The sequence below is a fragment of the Benincasa hispida genome, chromosome 9 (assembly GCF_009727055.1).
Source record: "Benincasa hispida cultivar B227 chromosome 9, ASM972705v1, whole genome shotgun sequence".
Lineage (NCBI taxonomy): Eukaryota > Viridiplantae > Streptophyta > Magnoliopsida > Cucurbitales > Cucurbitaceae > Benincasa > Benincasa hispida.
In genome coordinates, this window is record NC_052357.1 from 74,860,875 (window position 1) to 74,877,126 (window position 16,252).

At 33.7% G+C, this 16,252-nt stretch overlaps 1 protein-coding gene across 2 annotated transcripts; it reads right to left on the bottom strand.

The window, feature by feature from the left end:
* Nucleotides 1–4,069: 4,069 nt before the first annotated feature.
* LOC120086574 (carbon catabolite repressor protein 4 homolog 4) lies at nt 4,070–16,011 on the bottom strand. Of its 2 annotated transcripts, XM_039043297.1 has the most exons (10): nt 15,786–16,011; nt 14,760–14,863; nt 14,437–14,477; nt 13,829–13,878; nt 8,482–8,551; nt 7,351–7,472; nt 6,670–6,776; nt 5,740–5,890; nt 5,466–5,613; nt 4,070–4,508 (listed from the first exon to the last, which is right to left on the bottom strand). In XM_039043297.1, the coding sequence occupies exons 1-10, from the start codon at nt 15,836–15,838 to the stop codon at nt 4,197–4,199; spliced, it is 1,158 nt and encodes a 385-aa protein (XP_038899225.1). In that variant the 5' UTR covers nt 15,839–16,011; the 3' UTR covers nt 4,070–4,196. The 2 variants fall into 2 exon arrangements, with proteins under 2 accessions (XP_038899225.1, XP_038899226.1); XM_039043298.1 differs by lacking the exon at nt 13,829–13,878 and having other exon boundaries at nt 15,786–15,822.
* Between the last annotated feature and the right edge of the window lie 241 nt (nt 16,012–16,252).

Sequence of the window (16,252 nt, forward strand, 5' to 3'; positions counted from 1 at the left end):
TGCACATTGACTATTCTCAATCCATCTGTTACTACAATATTTGGGTGTAAGGAATTCATAGACATAAACAACAATCACATATCCTCATAGCCTAACGAAAAAAAAGCAACAATAATAGATTAAAAAAAAAAAAAAAACTTTACTTTTAATACCTTGAACTTTGCTCTTGATTTTAATAATATCTCTAAACTTTCAAAAGTTGCAATATTTTATTCCTTAAACTTTCATAAACGTTCTAAAATACCATTAGTGGACAAATTTCAAACGAAAATTGAGACCAAACATAGTATGACAGTAATCTGGAATAAAACATTTGGACTACCACATAAATTTAAGACATTACCATACCATTTTAAGTCTCGGTCATGTATAACATTCTAAAGTATTTTTTACTTCTAAGTTCAACGGTAGTTTTGAAGCATTTATGAAAGTCAGGAGTATATTTTTTATTATTATTATTTTTAATAATATAGCCTGAAGGAAAAAAAAAAGAAAAAAAGAAAAGAAAAGGTAAAAAGAGTGAGAAAATTGCCTGAAGAATGAAGCAAAAAGCAGTGACAAATCTGACATGGAAATGAAGAAAACCAATCATAAGGGCACTGAAATGAAGTAATGTTATGACCAATTTTGGGGGATGAAGATCCTTTCGTCTTTCAACTATTAGCTGGCACCTACCTGGCAATGTTTTTTTTTTTGGGTCCCTGAAATCCTCTTTTCATTTATTTATTTATTTTTTTTAATTCTTTAAATTACATATGTTCTAGAACAATCTTGTTGCAATCAAACTACAATTTTTTTTTTAAAAAAATAAAAACTATTTTTAATCTCTAAACTTTGTTAGAAGTAACAATTTAGCCCATGAACTTTGATTTGTAACGATTTAGACCCCATTTGATAATCATTTTGCTTTGATTTTTCGTAGAAGTAACATCTAAATTTCTTTATTTGTTATCTACTTTCACCAATGATTTAAAGAAATATGTAAATCATTGTAAGAAATGTAGATGAAAGATGCTTGATTTTAAGAAACAAAAACGAAAAACCAAATTATTACCCAACGAGGCCTTAGTTTATGGCTTTAGTTTGTACTTTCAATTTTATAACAATTTAGTCCCTATAGTTTAAAATTTGTAACAGTCCATAACATGGAAATTAATGTTAAGATTTAATAAAATTTTTGCATAAATAAACCGATATACTAATTTGAGACTCGATATTTTTATAAAATACAAAGTCTACGTCATAAAATAATAAAATTTGACATCAAATTTCAATTTTTTTTTTAACATTAGAGACTAAATTTATTAAACATTTGAAAGTACAAGAACTAAATTGTTACATATTAAAGTTGAAGTACTAAATTATTACAAAATTGAAAATAGAGAAACTAAATCTCTACAAATCAAAATTTAGAATCTAAATTGTTACTTTCATCAAAATTTAGAGACCAAAAGTGCTTTTCAACCAAAAATTATATATTGCATATGTCATCAAGTGTATAACACAATATGTATCTACCAACTCGAGCATAGTCCAACCGATTTAAAATATATTCTCAATCAAGGGAGAAGAGGTTGGAATCCCTAACAATATAAACTAAAAAAAGTGTGTATATAGCATATGTCAAAAGAAAGATTCTTATATGAACTTTCACTTACACTAATTGTGACAGAATTCTACTTATCACATTCATTATTGAACTTATCAACTAGACCCATATGATTTAGGGTCATTATCATTTAAAAAGATAAGGACAAAAAAACCCACTAATCACAATGAAAGCCCTTGAATAAGATGACCAAAGGCAAAGGACATTAAACTTGTGATGAGAAATTACCTAGAGAAAATTGTTTTCACCAAGCTTGATGATTGAGAAAGACAGCACAAGGAGACAGCTAACTATGGTCCAATTTTCACATGTTCATGTACTACCATAGAGGCCCATCAAAATGTAAAAGAAAGCTCCTTCAATCCCCAAAGCTTTGCTATAAAAGCACTCAAATGACTTCACCTTCTTAGCAGACTTCTTCTCTAAGCCTTGTCTTCCATTCATCTATTAATGTCTATTTCCACCCAACTTCTAGGGCTTGGAGGGCTTGAGAAGAAAGGAAAAAAGAGCCTGAAGAGAGAGAGTTTAAAGAGAGAAAGCAATGGCCATTGTGCATACAAGGAAGTGAGTGACAGTGAGAAGCTTGGAGATGGCAAGGGAAGAAGAAGAAGAAGAAGAAGGAGTAGAAGAAGAAAGAAAGGTCAGTTTGGGAATAATGCAAGAGAAGTACTTCACTTGAATTTGTGGTATTTTACTTCAACAATCAGCCATATATTAAGGAAGGCTAAAGCCTTTTACAATGAATGTTGCTGTGATGCCTATGAAGATGAGAGAATGAAGAAGATTGAAGTGATTTCTGTTGATGCTTATTTCTCAATGCCTGTTTTGCCTTATACTACTACTATGCCTAATTATTGTATGTAAAATGTGATATTAAAGGCATAAGAATGAGTGATGGAACTAGTATCATGTGTGTTTCTAATTCTACCAACTTAAATGTATGTGTCTAGGCTTAGAATAATATTTTGGGTCCACTTTGGAACTCTTTTGAAAACCAAACGAAAAAAAATAAGTCTTTTTCCTTTTGTTTTCAACATTGTTTGTAAAAAGTATGATTGGGTGGCTAGTAAGAAGTAAACATTATTGTGCACTAGAACTTTTTGTTTATAAGCTTGTGATGTTGAGATCTCGTTTGATAATCCTTTGATTTTTTTTTTTAAAGATTAAGTTTATAGATATTACTTACACCTCCAAATTTCTTCCCAAGTATCTATTTTTTGCCAATGATTTAAAAAACTAAGTCAAAATTTGAAAATTAAAAAAATAGCTTTTAGGCCTATTTGGTAACTATTTCATTTTTTGTTTTTGGTTTTTAAAAATTAAGCTTATTTCTTCTCATTTCTTACAATGATCTGCATCTTTATCAAGTATAATAATTGAATTCTTAGCCAAATTACAAAAACAAAAACAAGTTTTTAAAAGTTGTTTTTTAGTTTTCAATTTTTTGCATAATTTTTTAAATCATTGGTAAAAAGTAAATAACTAATGAAGAAATTTAGAGATGAAAGTAATGTCGATAGACTTAATTTTGAAAAACAAAAATAAAAAACTAAATGGTCACCAAAAGATGGCCTTTAAAATTTATTTTTATTCTTGGAATTTGGCTAATAATTCAATCATTTACTTAAAAAGATGCAAATAATTATAAGAAATGAAGAGAAAATAAACCTAACTTTAAAAAGAACAAAAAACAAAAAGTATAGACCCTATTTCGTAACCATTTTGTTTTTGAAAATTAAACTTATAGACACTACTTCCTTCCTTTGTTATCCACTTTTCGCCAGTGATTTAAAAAATCAAACCAAATTTTAAGAACTAAAAAGTGTAGCTTTCAAAAGTTATTTGACTAAAAGTTCAATAATTGTACCTAATAAAGATGCAAATCATTGTAAGAAATGGAGAAAAAATATGCTTAATTTTCAAAAACAAAAAACAAAAAGTAAAACGATTATCAAATAGAACAATAAATGTTAAATTTGAAATAAACATCAACTTTAATGCTTCCCAACTTTTGTCACGGTTTAATACATATAATTTTGGTAGTTTCAAATTTTAATTTGAACTTGGCTCATTAATTATGCAACAGTACTATTAAAAAGAAAAAAAAGTGCTACAACAGTGCTAAAAATTTAATATGATGTTAAAATATCACTTTTGTCGCTTTACTTTTAATATTTTATCATTTTAATCATATACTTTCAATAAATTAAACTGTTCTTATTAATTTATTATTGATTATTGTAAAAAAAAATATTATTTTAATTGATGATGTTGATAAAACTTAACTTCAACAAATTTATTGAAATTCAATGGACTAAATTTAAGATTTATTGATAGTACGACAAAAGAAAAGTACAAGGACTAACATAATATTTTAATATCTAGAGACAAAATTGACACAAAATAAAACACAAACATGTATAAAGACTAAATTATAATTTAACCATAATAAAAATAACAAAAAAAAAAAAAAAAAGATTTTGGTTTCAAGATCTAGGTTTACAAATTACAATCATTCTGAACTTTGATGGAACACAGAAGAAATGTCTAAACAATCAACATGAAAAAGAAAAGAAAAATGAGTAGCTTATTCCATTGTGATTTCAAATTCAGCACCAATAGGAAGATGATCACTTGGGTAGTTAAAATTGGGTAACCCACCAATAACCTCTGGGCATTCTGAATCTGGGAGTTCTAGAAAGCTGACGGGTCTTATAGAATCCGAAGGTGAGAGAAATATATAATCAAGAGTACCAGTGAAGCCGGGAGTGAAGTTTGTAAAGGAAGGTTCACTCCCTAATATAGAAGCATAGACACTACAAAGAGGTAAAGGAAGATCTTCCAAGCTTTCAGGAGAAAATCCAGAACAGGAGTTGCCTGAAACAAGGTATTGGTATACCTAAATAATTTTGAGACAAGTAACAAGTGTTAGGTCTACATTGGTGGGAGTTTGTGAAGGTTAAGTAAGATTCAAGAAACATTTCATTCTAATTAGAAGCCTATAGACTTTGAGTCTAGTTTTCGTTTAATTCAACAGGATTCAAATACTCCGAGTTTTTGAACTATGTATTTGAATCCTGTAGTTATAACACCAAACTATTTACCGTCTCTCTTCATTTTGAACTATGGAGTTAATTTTTTTAACGAAAATTATTTTGAAGTACGATCTTATCAATAAAGAGAGAGTTGCGTTTCCCAAAAATAACATAAGCTAACTAGTACCCAATATTTCTTACGTTTCTGTTATATGAGCTTACGTAAAAAATACTTTTCATATTCAATAATAATTAGTTAAATTATGAATTTAGTCCCGTAACTTTGAGGTTTGTGTTTATCTGATCCCTAAAGTTTAAATTTTGTGGAAAAGGTCCCCGAACTTTAAATTCATGTGTTTATTAGGGCTCTATTCTGTCGAAAAAAAATTAAAATTAATTATTCAATTAGATATAAATTTGAATTATACATCAATTTTGTATCCAAAAGATTTTGAATTCTCAATTATGTGTCTAATAGATTCTTGACCTATTTGAAGTTTTTTTTAAATTCTTGAATCTACTAGACACAAAAAAATGAAAGTTTAGGATCCCATAGACATAAAATTCAAATTTCTGTCTAATAGAACAATTAATTATAATTTTTTTCAACATAGCAAGACCTTATAAAGCACATGAATTGAAAGCTCAAGGACTCAGTGGCACAAAATTGAACGTACAAGGACCTTTTAGACACTTCTGAAAGTTTCGCGATCAAATAGACATAGTCCAGGAACTAAACTTATAATTTAAACATAATAATTAAAATAAAAAAAATACCATTTCTTCAGGATGCAAATGATAAATCAAGATAGAACACAAACCTTATCTCCTGGGGTTGAATTGAAGTCGCCAGCCAAAAGTATTGAGGGTGTGCATTCAAATTTTTCAGCTACTAAAGTTTTGAATCGAGCTAGGCGCGATAAAAGATACTTCGCCTGGGCGAGCTTGACATCAGCCCATTTTGGATCCCTGTAACAAAATATCCCTTTCTTTACATATTGAGTGGATAAGATGTTCTTCAATACAACAGGTTCTAAAAGCAACCGTATTGTCTTTACAGATAACGGCAAAGAAAACTATAAAGTAGAATTTTACCAGTAAAGATGAGTGTTTGCTACAATTACAACATGATGAAAAGGCTTTCTGAGTTTGAAAGCAGCCATAATCCCGACGCAATCACGTTTTAATCTTACTCGGGGATCGTTAGGATCCCCGTGATCGGCTGTGGTGGTTTTTGGCGATAAACCTGAATTCACATGTTTGAAGAATTAGCTCCTGTAGGCCATGGCAAAGTAAGTCAACATTACCAAAAATATAACACCAATATTTGTCCTTTTAAAAAATGAAATGGAAATAGAAATACAAAAAAGGAACCATGGGTAATGCTCTTCTCAATTCTACAAACTAATCATAAAAGCTGAGTGAATATACTCTGAGTGAAGTCTATCACTAGATACTATTTAAAGGCAGATGCATGTAAAAAAAAAAAAAAATTGTGAAAAAAACTTGATTTTCATTTAGAAAAACAAAATAATACATGGGTATATAAAAACAAAGCCCACAAAAAGGAACCGAAGTGCAAGAAAGGGCTCCAATCAAGAGTAATAAGACCTATCGAATAATTACAAAAGAGCTTGGAAACAAAAGTTCATGGAGAAATAGAAAATCTAGTAAGGGACCAAACATCACAATAAGAACTTTCACACCCTTAGAAGATTTTGTTGTTTCTCTCGCCCAACCAGATGAATGTAATAATGAAACCTCAAGACTTTTTTTGGCTCGGTAAAACAGAGAAAGAAATTGTCCTCATACAACCGCCTTGGATCTAAGAGCAAGGAATGCCCATTACTTTCAATCTTACAGTATCTCTTGCAGATTTAATGAATCAGCATTTCTTAGAGAGTCTAAACCTACTTCCTCAGAAATAAAGAAGAGGCACATAACTCTTTCTCTTTCCTGATTGGTCATTAGCTTAAACTGTTTTAGACTAAACTTAAATAATAATTGCTATAATAAGGAAGTTACCCTTGTTTGATTCAACATCATTACTAGCACTGGTTACACGACCATCATCTTGTATAGAGTCTACAAGATCATTGTATTCAATTCTGTCCTCTATGATCAACTCAGCTCTGAAACAGTGGAGGAAATAAATATTAGATGAGATGCAGAATATAAGGGGGAAAATTTGGATTTAGGAAAAACATAACCAGCAAGATGACTTCATGGATCTATTGCAAGAAAATACAAAATATATGCATGGGGATTTCGCTGCATCAAACAATTCAAAATATTATGGGATAGTCTAAAGTTGAAAAAATTGGAACAACTTCTCTAAAATAAATAGTTAGTTATCAGCAAGCCAAGCAATCAGTAAAAGCTAAGAACTTTTGTATATTGGTAAACTTGTATATATGACATCCCAAAAGTACAGAGAAAGTCAACAACTAAAACATTGACTGGAGTACGGGTCTGGAGGCAGTAGGAAAATGAAATCAACAGGGTATTACACAACCAAAAACTGGGAATAGAATTGTAGAAGTTATCTTTATGCCCCCACTGGGTTTCCAAATAAGTTCTATTGCCACAGTTAGAAATGTCAATTTTTTGTCTTTAATTAAAGATATGGGAAAGATGATAATGCCTACAACAAGAAGCTATTTCTCTGAGAAAAAGCAAGATTAACAAAGAAAGAAAATAGCATACTTTTCGTGCTTGAAAAAAATTCCACATCCATCACGTTTCTGGCCACTTCTCTGGATATATAAGCTGGAATATCCACACCTTTCCAAATTTCCTTTGTAAAAGCTATCATATTCATCAACTTCCTGGGCGGGTTTCAAAAAAATTTGTGCATTATTGGAATTTTGAATCAAGGGAAAGCATTGGGAAATAGAGCGGTTATAATGAGCTTCAGCCTGTCTTTATTCAAATAATTCATGGTCATCTATAAATGTTCCATGCAAGTATTTCAGGTTTTCAACTTGGCCTTAGATAAGAAACTAGATGGCATTACAAGAAAAAGATGAAAGCAGCCGAGAGGAATGGAGTAGAGAAAAATACCTCCCAAAAAAGTACTTGGTTATTTCTCGCTTACCTTTTTTTTTTTCTTCTGACTACGTAAGGTACAAGTTTAATAACGATACCTTCCACTAGCTCACTAATCTACCTCGCTTAAGTAGGGACTTCATTTAATTTTCATTGCACGTGTAATGTAGTAGAACAACCTTAACAACTTCGTGACAATTAAAAAATAAACATATTAAAAAACTGATCAGTGTGATCATACCGGCACTAAAACTTTTTCTAATTAGAAATTTAAAGACAAAGAATAATGCAGCCTCAAATTCTCAAAAAATCAGTGTCAACCCCTTCAAAGAAAAGCATAACCGCATATTTCTTAAAAAGCTTGTAACGTACTAAGAGGTCACTTCTTATATCCCAATATCCTGTGTGGTGCAAAATAACTGAACCCTAATTACTTTTACAAGACTTATTGGTTCAAGTTTATAGCTCATTTTGTAGACTTTATATATGTATGTGTTAAATCAGGAATTTCAATCCTTCTGAACAAAAAAAAACTTAAATTACACAAGAAGTAAACTTTGTTGTACATTGTGGTCCCCAATTTCACTACATTTGAACATCTTGTGAATTTGGTACAACGTACGATCCAAGTTTTCTCATTGCATTGCGATCCTATTTCACACTTAAAATTCCATCATCATCCTCAGTTCAGAAAACAGATATAGCTTCATCACGCAGGTTCCTTAAGTTATTTCAATTGAGATAGAGAAAGAGAGAGAGGGAGAGAGAGGGAGAGATAGAGGGCCAAACCTGTAGACAGAAAAAATCAGCTTCGAGATTCTTAAGAACAGCTAAAATTGCCTGCGATCGAGCTTTCCACCTGTAAATCAGAAGTTAAACCTACTACAAGTTGGAAAATATGAATGAGGCACAGCTAGCTTTATTGGCTCTAGAATAGAATTTATCACAATTCTCACAATCCCAGTCTCCCAGCTGTTCTTACTCTTAGCTATTAGAGATGCGTAACAAAGACAAAATTAACCATTAAACACATTAAGATTTTGAGTTCACCATAGAATCTTTTGTCCAGCCCGAGAACTGGATATCAAACAATACATATTGAATGGCACACGATATCTATTATGGTAGAGGAGAAAATGCCCATTTTGGAGACCTAATTAACATTTACAATTGATTTGGTAAAACAAGTTATTCTGGGATTTTCAAGCTTGGCCGTCACTTATTTTTTTTTTGTAACAATGTGAATGATTGTATAAAATTACTAAAATCCTGAAGGATGCTGTTAGACCCCCAATTATTAACACATATAAAAGAAGGGGTAGAAGAGGAATTACACCAAGGATCTTAAATGAGGGAGGGAATAACCGTGCAAGGTCATAATCATGGAAAGAGAAAAAGGGGAAATAACCGTATGGGTTAGGGACCACTAGGGGCTATAAAACCAATAGAGGAAGAAGGCAGAGGGACACCGAATTTGAGGAAGAGCTGAAATAGCTTTTGGAAGGAGAGTTGCATTCCTCTCGAATTGGCTGGGTACTTGTTAGTTTTTTTTTTCATTTCTTCTACTCCTTGGATCAATGTGAAGGGCTTGTCATTGTCTTTTCTATTTCCTGATTGTATCAATCTTACTGTCTTTTCTTTCTATACCAATACAACTATTTTAGAGCTTGTGCTTTGTTCTTGTTCTAGCTGTTATTGGGTTTACTGAGTGCAGGAATTAGATACCTAACAAATTGATATTAGAGCCCTAAAATCCTGGGGCGAACAAGGCAAATGGCGCAGAAACAAATAGAGGAGAGGATGGAGGCAAACGAGAAAGAAATTGCTAGTATGAAGGAAATAATTATGGGCCCCTGTAAAAGTATAGAAAAACTCATAGTTTGGCACGACGGATGGATCTCGGCTCAAGATGAAGGAGAAAATGGATGAAGTCGATTCAGGCCAGAGTCAAGGAACATGAGGAATGGACAAGAGCAAATACAAACGTTTGGAAATGCCGGTTTTCACAGGCGAAAATCCTGAATCCTGGGTGTATAGAGCAGAATATCATTTCGAAATACATGAATTGAATAATGCTGAGAAGGTGAAGGTGGCGATCGTCAACTTCACTCCGGACGAGGTCGACTGGTTTCGGTGGAGCCACAATCACCGGCCAATATCGACGTGGGATGAGTTAAAGAAGAGGATGTATGAGCGTTATCATCTGACGACTGAAGGAAACTTGGGGGCAAGGCTACTCCAGATCAAACAAGAAGAAAGTTATGCAGATTACGTGAAGAAGTTCGTGACGTACTCAGCGATGCTACCAGAGTTGGCTGAGAGCATGCTTACGGAAGCGTTTTTTAATGGGCTTGAGCCCTCCTTACAGGCTGAGGTCATCAGTAGGTGTCCCGTGGACTTGGATGAGCGTGTGAGAGAAGCCCAATTAGTCGACAATTGAAACCTAGCACTAAAATTGGCTTTGACCAACTTAGGAATGATCGGGCCTTCAAAAGGTGAAGCCCAAGCCCAAAGCGCGTCAACTAATTCAGCAACAAAACTAAACCCTAGAGGCTCAGAATTGGGATCGACGAGGCAAGTCTCGATTCTAATCAAGGGGAATCTGGTGAAGAAGGACCACTGGTAAAGCGATTATTGGACAGTGAGTATCGAGAATGATTGGAGAAGGGATTGTGTTTCCGATGCAACATTAAGTATTCGCAAGGCCATAGTTGTAAGGTCAAGGAGAATTGAGAATTAACGTTGTTCATCACGAACGACAGCGATGAGTGCGAGGAGAAGGAGACAGAAGAAATCGAAGCAGAAGAAATTTTGGAATTGGCATCAATTGAGATTGTGGAAGACATGGAAATCTCCCTATGCTCAATGATGGGATTTCCCAAGAGGGGGACGATGAAACTCAAAGGGACGACAGAGGGAAAAGAAGTCTAGTATTGGCTGCGGTGCAACCCACAATTTTGTCAATCAAAGACTGATAGATGAGCTAAAACTTCCGATAATAGGCACGGCGAAATATGACGTGGTAATTGGCAATGGGGAAGCTGTGAAAGGAAAGGGGATTTGTTAAAGCAATGGTAATCAAACTGCAAACCTTGACGGTCATCACTGATTTCCTCCAATTGAGTTAGGAAGAATGGACGTGGTTTTAGGGATGCAATGGTTGTTTACCACCATGTTCATGGGAGTCCATTGGCCATCTCTCACTATGTGTTTCAAGGATGGGGACAGAACATTGACATTACAAAGAGACTCGTCTCTCACGAGAACAGAAATTTCCCTAAAGGTTTTAGCTAAAGAGTGGGAAGAAGAGGATTAGGGATTCCTTATTGAGTTCCAGAATTGGGAAGGTAATGAAGTTGCTGAACCATGGGTGGAGAAGGAGAAGAAACCAGAGGAGGCATTACCAATTATGATTCAAACATTACTCCAGGAAAGTGACAACATCTTTGATCGCCAGATTATCACTCAAGAAGGGCAACCTCCAGTGAATGTCAGACCATATAAATATGGCCACCATCAGAAAAAAGAGATTGAAAGGCTCGTGGGAGAAATGTTGCATGCAGGAATCATTAGGCCAAGCCAAAGCCCCTACTCAAGTCCCGTCCTGCTTGTTAAGAAAAAAAGTTGGGGGATGCAAGTTTTGTGTAGATTATCGACAACTCAATTAGATCACCATCACAGACAAGTTTCCCATTCCAATGATCGAAGAATTACTCGAGGAGCTTCACGGTTCTGCGGTATATTCCAAATTGGATTTAAGATCCAGTTATCACTAGATTAGAATGAACGAGAAAGATATGGAGAAAACTGCTTTTAGAACTCACGAGGGCCACTATGAATTTTTGGTAATGCCCTTCAGATTGACAAATGCTTCGGCCACCTTCCAGTCCTTAATGAATCACATATTCAGGCCATTTCTATGAAGGTTTGTGTTGGTATTTTTTTAATGACATTTTGATATATAGTCCTAACATCTCAACTCACGAGATACATTTGGCTTTTTTTTTTTAATTTTTTTTTATGTCTTGCAAGATCACAAACTATTTGCAAACAAGGCGAAATGTTCATTCTGCCAAGCTCGAATCCAGTACCTAGGACATTGGGTATCCCAGGAAGGTGTAGAAGCAGACGATGTAAAAGTCGCAATGATCAATTGGCCTCAACCAAAGAATGTGACAGAACTAAGGGGATTTTTGGGTCTCACGGGCTATTATAAAAGGTTTGTGCAAAACTATGGGCAAATTGCAACGTCCTTAACTCAACTCCTACACAAGAATGAGTTATGGTGGAATGAGCAAGCTACACAAGCCTTTGAAGATTTAAAGGTAGCAACGAGGACGATTCCAGTATTGGCTCTACCTAACTTCTCCCTTCCATTCGTGATTGAGACTGATGCATCCGATTTTGGGTTGGAGGCTGTGTTAAGTCAGGATTGTAGACCAATAGGCTACTTCAATCAGAAGTTATCTACTCGAGCCCAAGAGAAATCAGTCTACGAACGAGATCTGATGGCAGTGATGTTGGCCATTCAGAAATGCGCCATTATCTCCTAGGAAATAAGTTCACCGTGATCTCAGACCAAAAGGAACTCAAGTTCTTATTGAAACAACGGGAGGTACAACCACAATTTCAAAGATGGCTGACAAAATTGATGGGGTATGATCTTGAGATCTTATACCAACCTGGTTTACAAAACAAAGCTGCGGATGCCCTATCCAGGTTACCACTCGAAGCAGAGATGTTCATGATGACCTCTCAAGCATTGGTGGAAGTGGATGTCATATTAAAGGAGGTAGAGGAGGATGAGAAACTACAAAAGGAAGATCTGGATGGAAAACCCAGGTATCAATGGGAGTGTGGGAAGTTACTTTATAAAGGAAGGTTGGTAATCTCTAAGAATTCAACCTTAATTCCCTCACTCGATATGTATCACAACTCAGTGTTAGAGGGCCATTTAGGTTTCCTTAGAACTTGTAAGAAAATGTTTGGAAAGTTGTTTTGGCAAGGCATGAAGTTAAATGTGAAGAGATATGTAGAACAGTGTGAGATATGTCAACGAAATAAAACAAAAGCTCTGAATCCAGCCTGTTTGTTACAATCTCTACCAGTCCCGGAACAAATATGGGAAGAAAATTTAACCATGGACTTTGTCGAAGGGTTACCTAAATCTGAGGGGTACAATTCCATCTTAGTAATAGTGGATCGATTGAGCAAATATGCTCATTTCATCAAATTAAAGCATCCTTCTCAGCAAAACAAGTGGCAGAACTATTCATCCAAGAAGTTATGAGGCATCACAGGGTACCTAAGTCCATAATTACAGATGGGGGCAAGAATTTCCTCAATCTCTTTTGGAAAGAGTTGTACTCAATAGTTTTAGAGAGAATAATGATCTTATTCAATTAATCAGGCTGAAGATACATATATATATGGGCAACTAAGAAAACCTAATCTAGGAGATATAAAATTACAATAAAGGACAACTAATTATAATTACAATTTAAATACATATTATAATACTCCCCCTTAAACTGGAGCAAATATGTCAATCATGCCCAGTATTGTTAGACCCCCCAATTATTAACACATAAAAGAAGAGGTAGAAGAGGAATTACACCAAGGATCTAAAATGAGGGAGGGAATAACCGTGCAAGGGAATAATCATGGAAAGAGAAAAAGGGAAATAACCGTATGGGTTAGGAACTTAGGGACCACTAAGGGCTATAAAACCAATAGAGGAAGAAGGCAGAGGGGCACCAAATTTGAGGAAGAGTTGAAATAGCTTTTGGAAGAGAGTTGCGGCCCTCTCCAATTGGCTGGGTACTTGTTAGTTTTTCTTTCATTTCTTCTACTCCTCGAATCACTATGAAGGGCTTGTCATTATCTTTTCTATTTCCTGATTGTATCAATCTTACTGTCTTTACTTTCTATATCAATACGACTATTTCAGAGCTTGTGCTCTGTTCTTGTTCTAGCTGTTGTTGGATTTCCTGAGTGCAGAATCAGATACCTAATAGATGCATGGCACCATATATGGCTTAACTTTCCACCAAATCTATCTACTGTGCTTTAATACTGATCTAAAAATAATTTCAACGAATCAATTCATGAAGATTAGAAAATAAAAGATATATACTTAAGGCATATGGATGGAGAATGTGGAAAATAACAACTCTTCACATAGACCTACAAAAGGAATACAAAAACAATAGTCAATATGCAATGTGACCTGATATGTTAAAACAAAATCAATTAGTCCAATTGAATATGCCACCCATAAAAATGAATGTTTCCTGTCATTGACTATGTACTAAGATTCACATGCTACAAAAGATGGACTTTCGAAAATTCCCGCAAGATCTTTCCATTAGCAATAGCATTAATTTTCTTTGACAAGCATGCCAAGAAAACATATCAACCTTATATACGGTTTGCACTTTTCATCAAAAGAAGAGTCCAAAATCATCAAGGAATATGAGTTATATTCAATAATTTCAATAGTATATAAAATGCAAAAAAAATAAAAATAAAAAAAAATAAAACAAAAAAAAAACAAAAAACAAAAAAAACAAAAACAAAAAGAAAGTTGGTTGAATCCATGAAGAACTAAAATTATGATGTTCTGTCATATGGAGGCAAGAGCAACACATTTCCACTTATATATTACTGGAGGTTTAACAAACAACAGAAGCATAAACTGAGATTAAGAATAAAGAAGGATATTAATCACAAAGTGTTGCTCACCTGCGCCAAAATATTGTAAGAAACAAAGCGAAATCTGATACCTGCAGTAGCAATATAGACATGTCATAATTAGTAATGAGTGAAGCAATATAGAAATTCCATGCTTAGATAACGTACAAGTATAAAAAAAGGTACGAGTACAAAAAAAAAAGTTGTTTAAAAATTTTAAATGAGAAAAATCTATTGATGTACACTGTTCAGTTGAATGATGAGTGTCAACAAGTCTGATCTAACCAAATGGACAAATTCATATTGAGAAAAACACGATCATCAGTGATCAAAATAGCCATTTCTATTCCATTGAAACAAGGGGAAACACATACCATCAGATTTACTTCTTGAGTAAATGTCAGCCCCTTCCACAGAGATGAACTTTGGATGTTTTGGAGATTGTACTGCTACAGCACTCATGTTATGCATGATATTTCTGCCAGTGATAGAACGTAATAAGTGGAAAAAAGAATAATAAAACTCATAACGATTACTCTGAAAGCATCCAGACAATTATTTTTACCTGCATAGTCGTGAATGGTTTTGAGTTAACATCACTTTTTTAATGTCAAAATTACTCCAACATGTACTTTTAATCCTTCTAAATCAATTTTCATGACATAAAAATCATGTTTAATAGTGTAAAATCAAACACTAAATTGATTTTGAATGATTAAAATTTAAATACATGTTTTGGAGTGATTTTAAACCTAATAAAAGAAGTTTTAACCATTGCAAACTCATTAGAGCACGTTCGGGAGTGATTATGAAATGATTAAAATTACTTTGATCATTTTCAGAATCATTCCCATACATGCTTTTAATGATTCAATATCAGCTTCAATTGTATGAGAATCACATTCAAAGGAGTAAAAAAAAATCAAACATTAAATTGATTTTAAATAACTAGAGTGATTTAAACCATTACAAAATCACTCCCCTTTAATCACACCATTTCCAAATCATTGAATGTTCCATGTTTTTGTTAATTTTCTCAATAACGCTCTCCGCCTAGAAAATTATCGAAACTGACATCACAACACTCCACCAGCAATAACCTCACTCATATCACTTCACTTTCACTCAGTCAGCGTCATTCAACCAATGATCATAAGTACAAACAAGAGAAACGCTATTCTTTTCGTAACCCACTAAAAAACTATCAAACGCAAAATAAATAAACAAAGTCGACCAAGTTAAGCTTCCAAAACTCTTTAATCGTTACGTCAATCTACAGTGCCTTCGGAGGCGGACATAGTCGAAGAAGGATTCAAGAATAATACTAGAATCAATCCATTGCCATAACATTATAGGAAATCAAATTGAAGCTTCAGATAGAGAGAGCGAGACCTGATTACCTGGTTAGAGAGCGAATGGGAATCTGAGGGAGAGAGAAGAAGGGTGCAAGCATAATCGATCACCTGAAGAAGATCAAAAGAAAATATATATATGTGTACAAATTGGATGGGTTAGATGGCGGCGGCGGGAGCTGAAACACCAACAGGTAGTGGTTTTTGTGTTTTCATGGAAACGGTGAGAAAGAACCACCCGTGACGGTCAAACGTCAATCTGACTAAAATTGAATATAGTTTGGGATTTCAATTTTTACTAGAGAAAATATCAATTTATACCATTCAACTTTCACGATTTGATTAATTTAAATTTAAATCTTCAATTTTTATAAGTATATCCATTTAAATTTTAAATTAATAATTATATCAATTTAAATTTCAAATGTTTGTAAATGTATCAATTTAAACATTGAAATTTTCTAAGTGTATCAATTTAAACATTGAAATTTTCTAGTTGTATCAATTTAAACTCT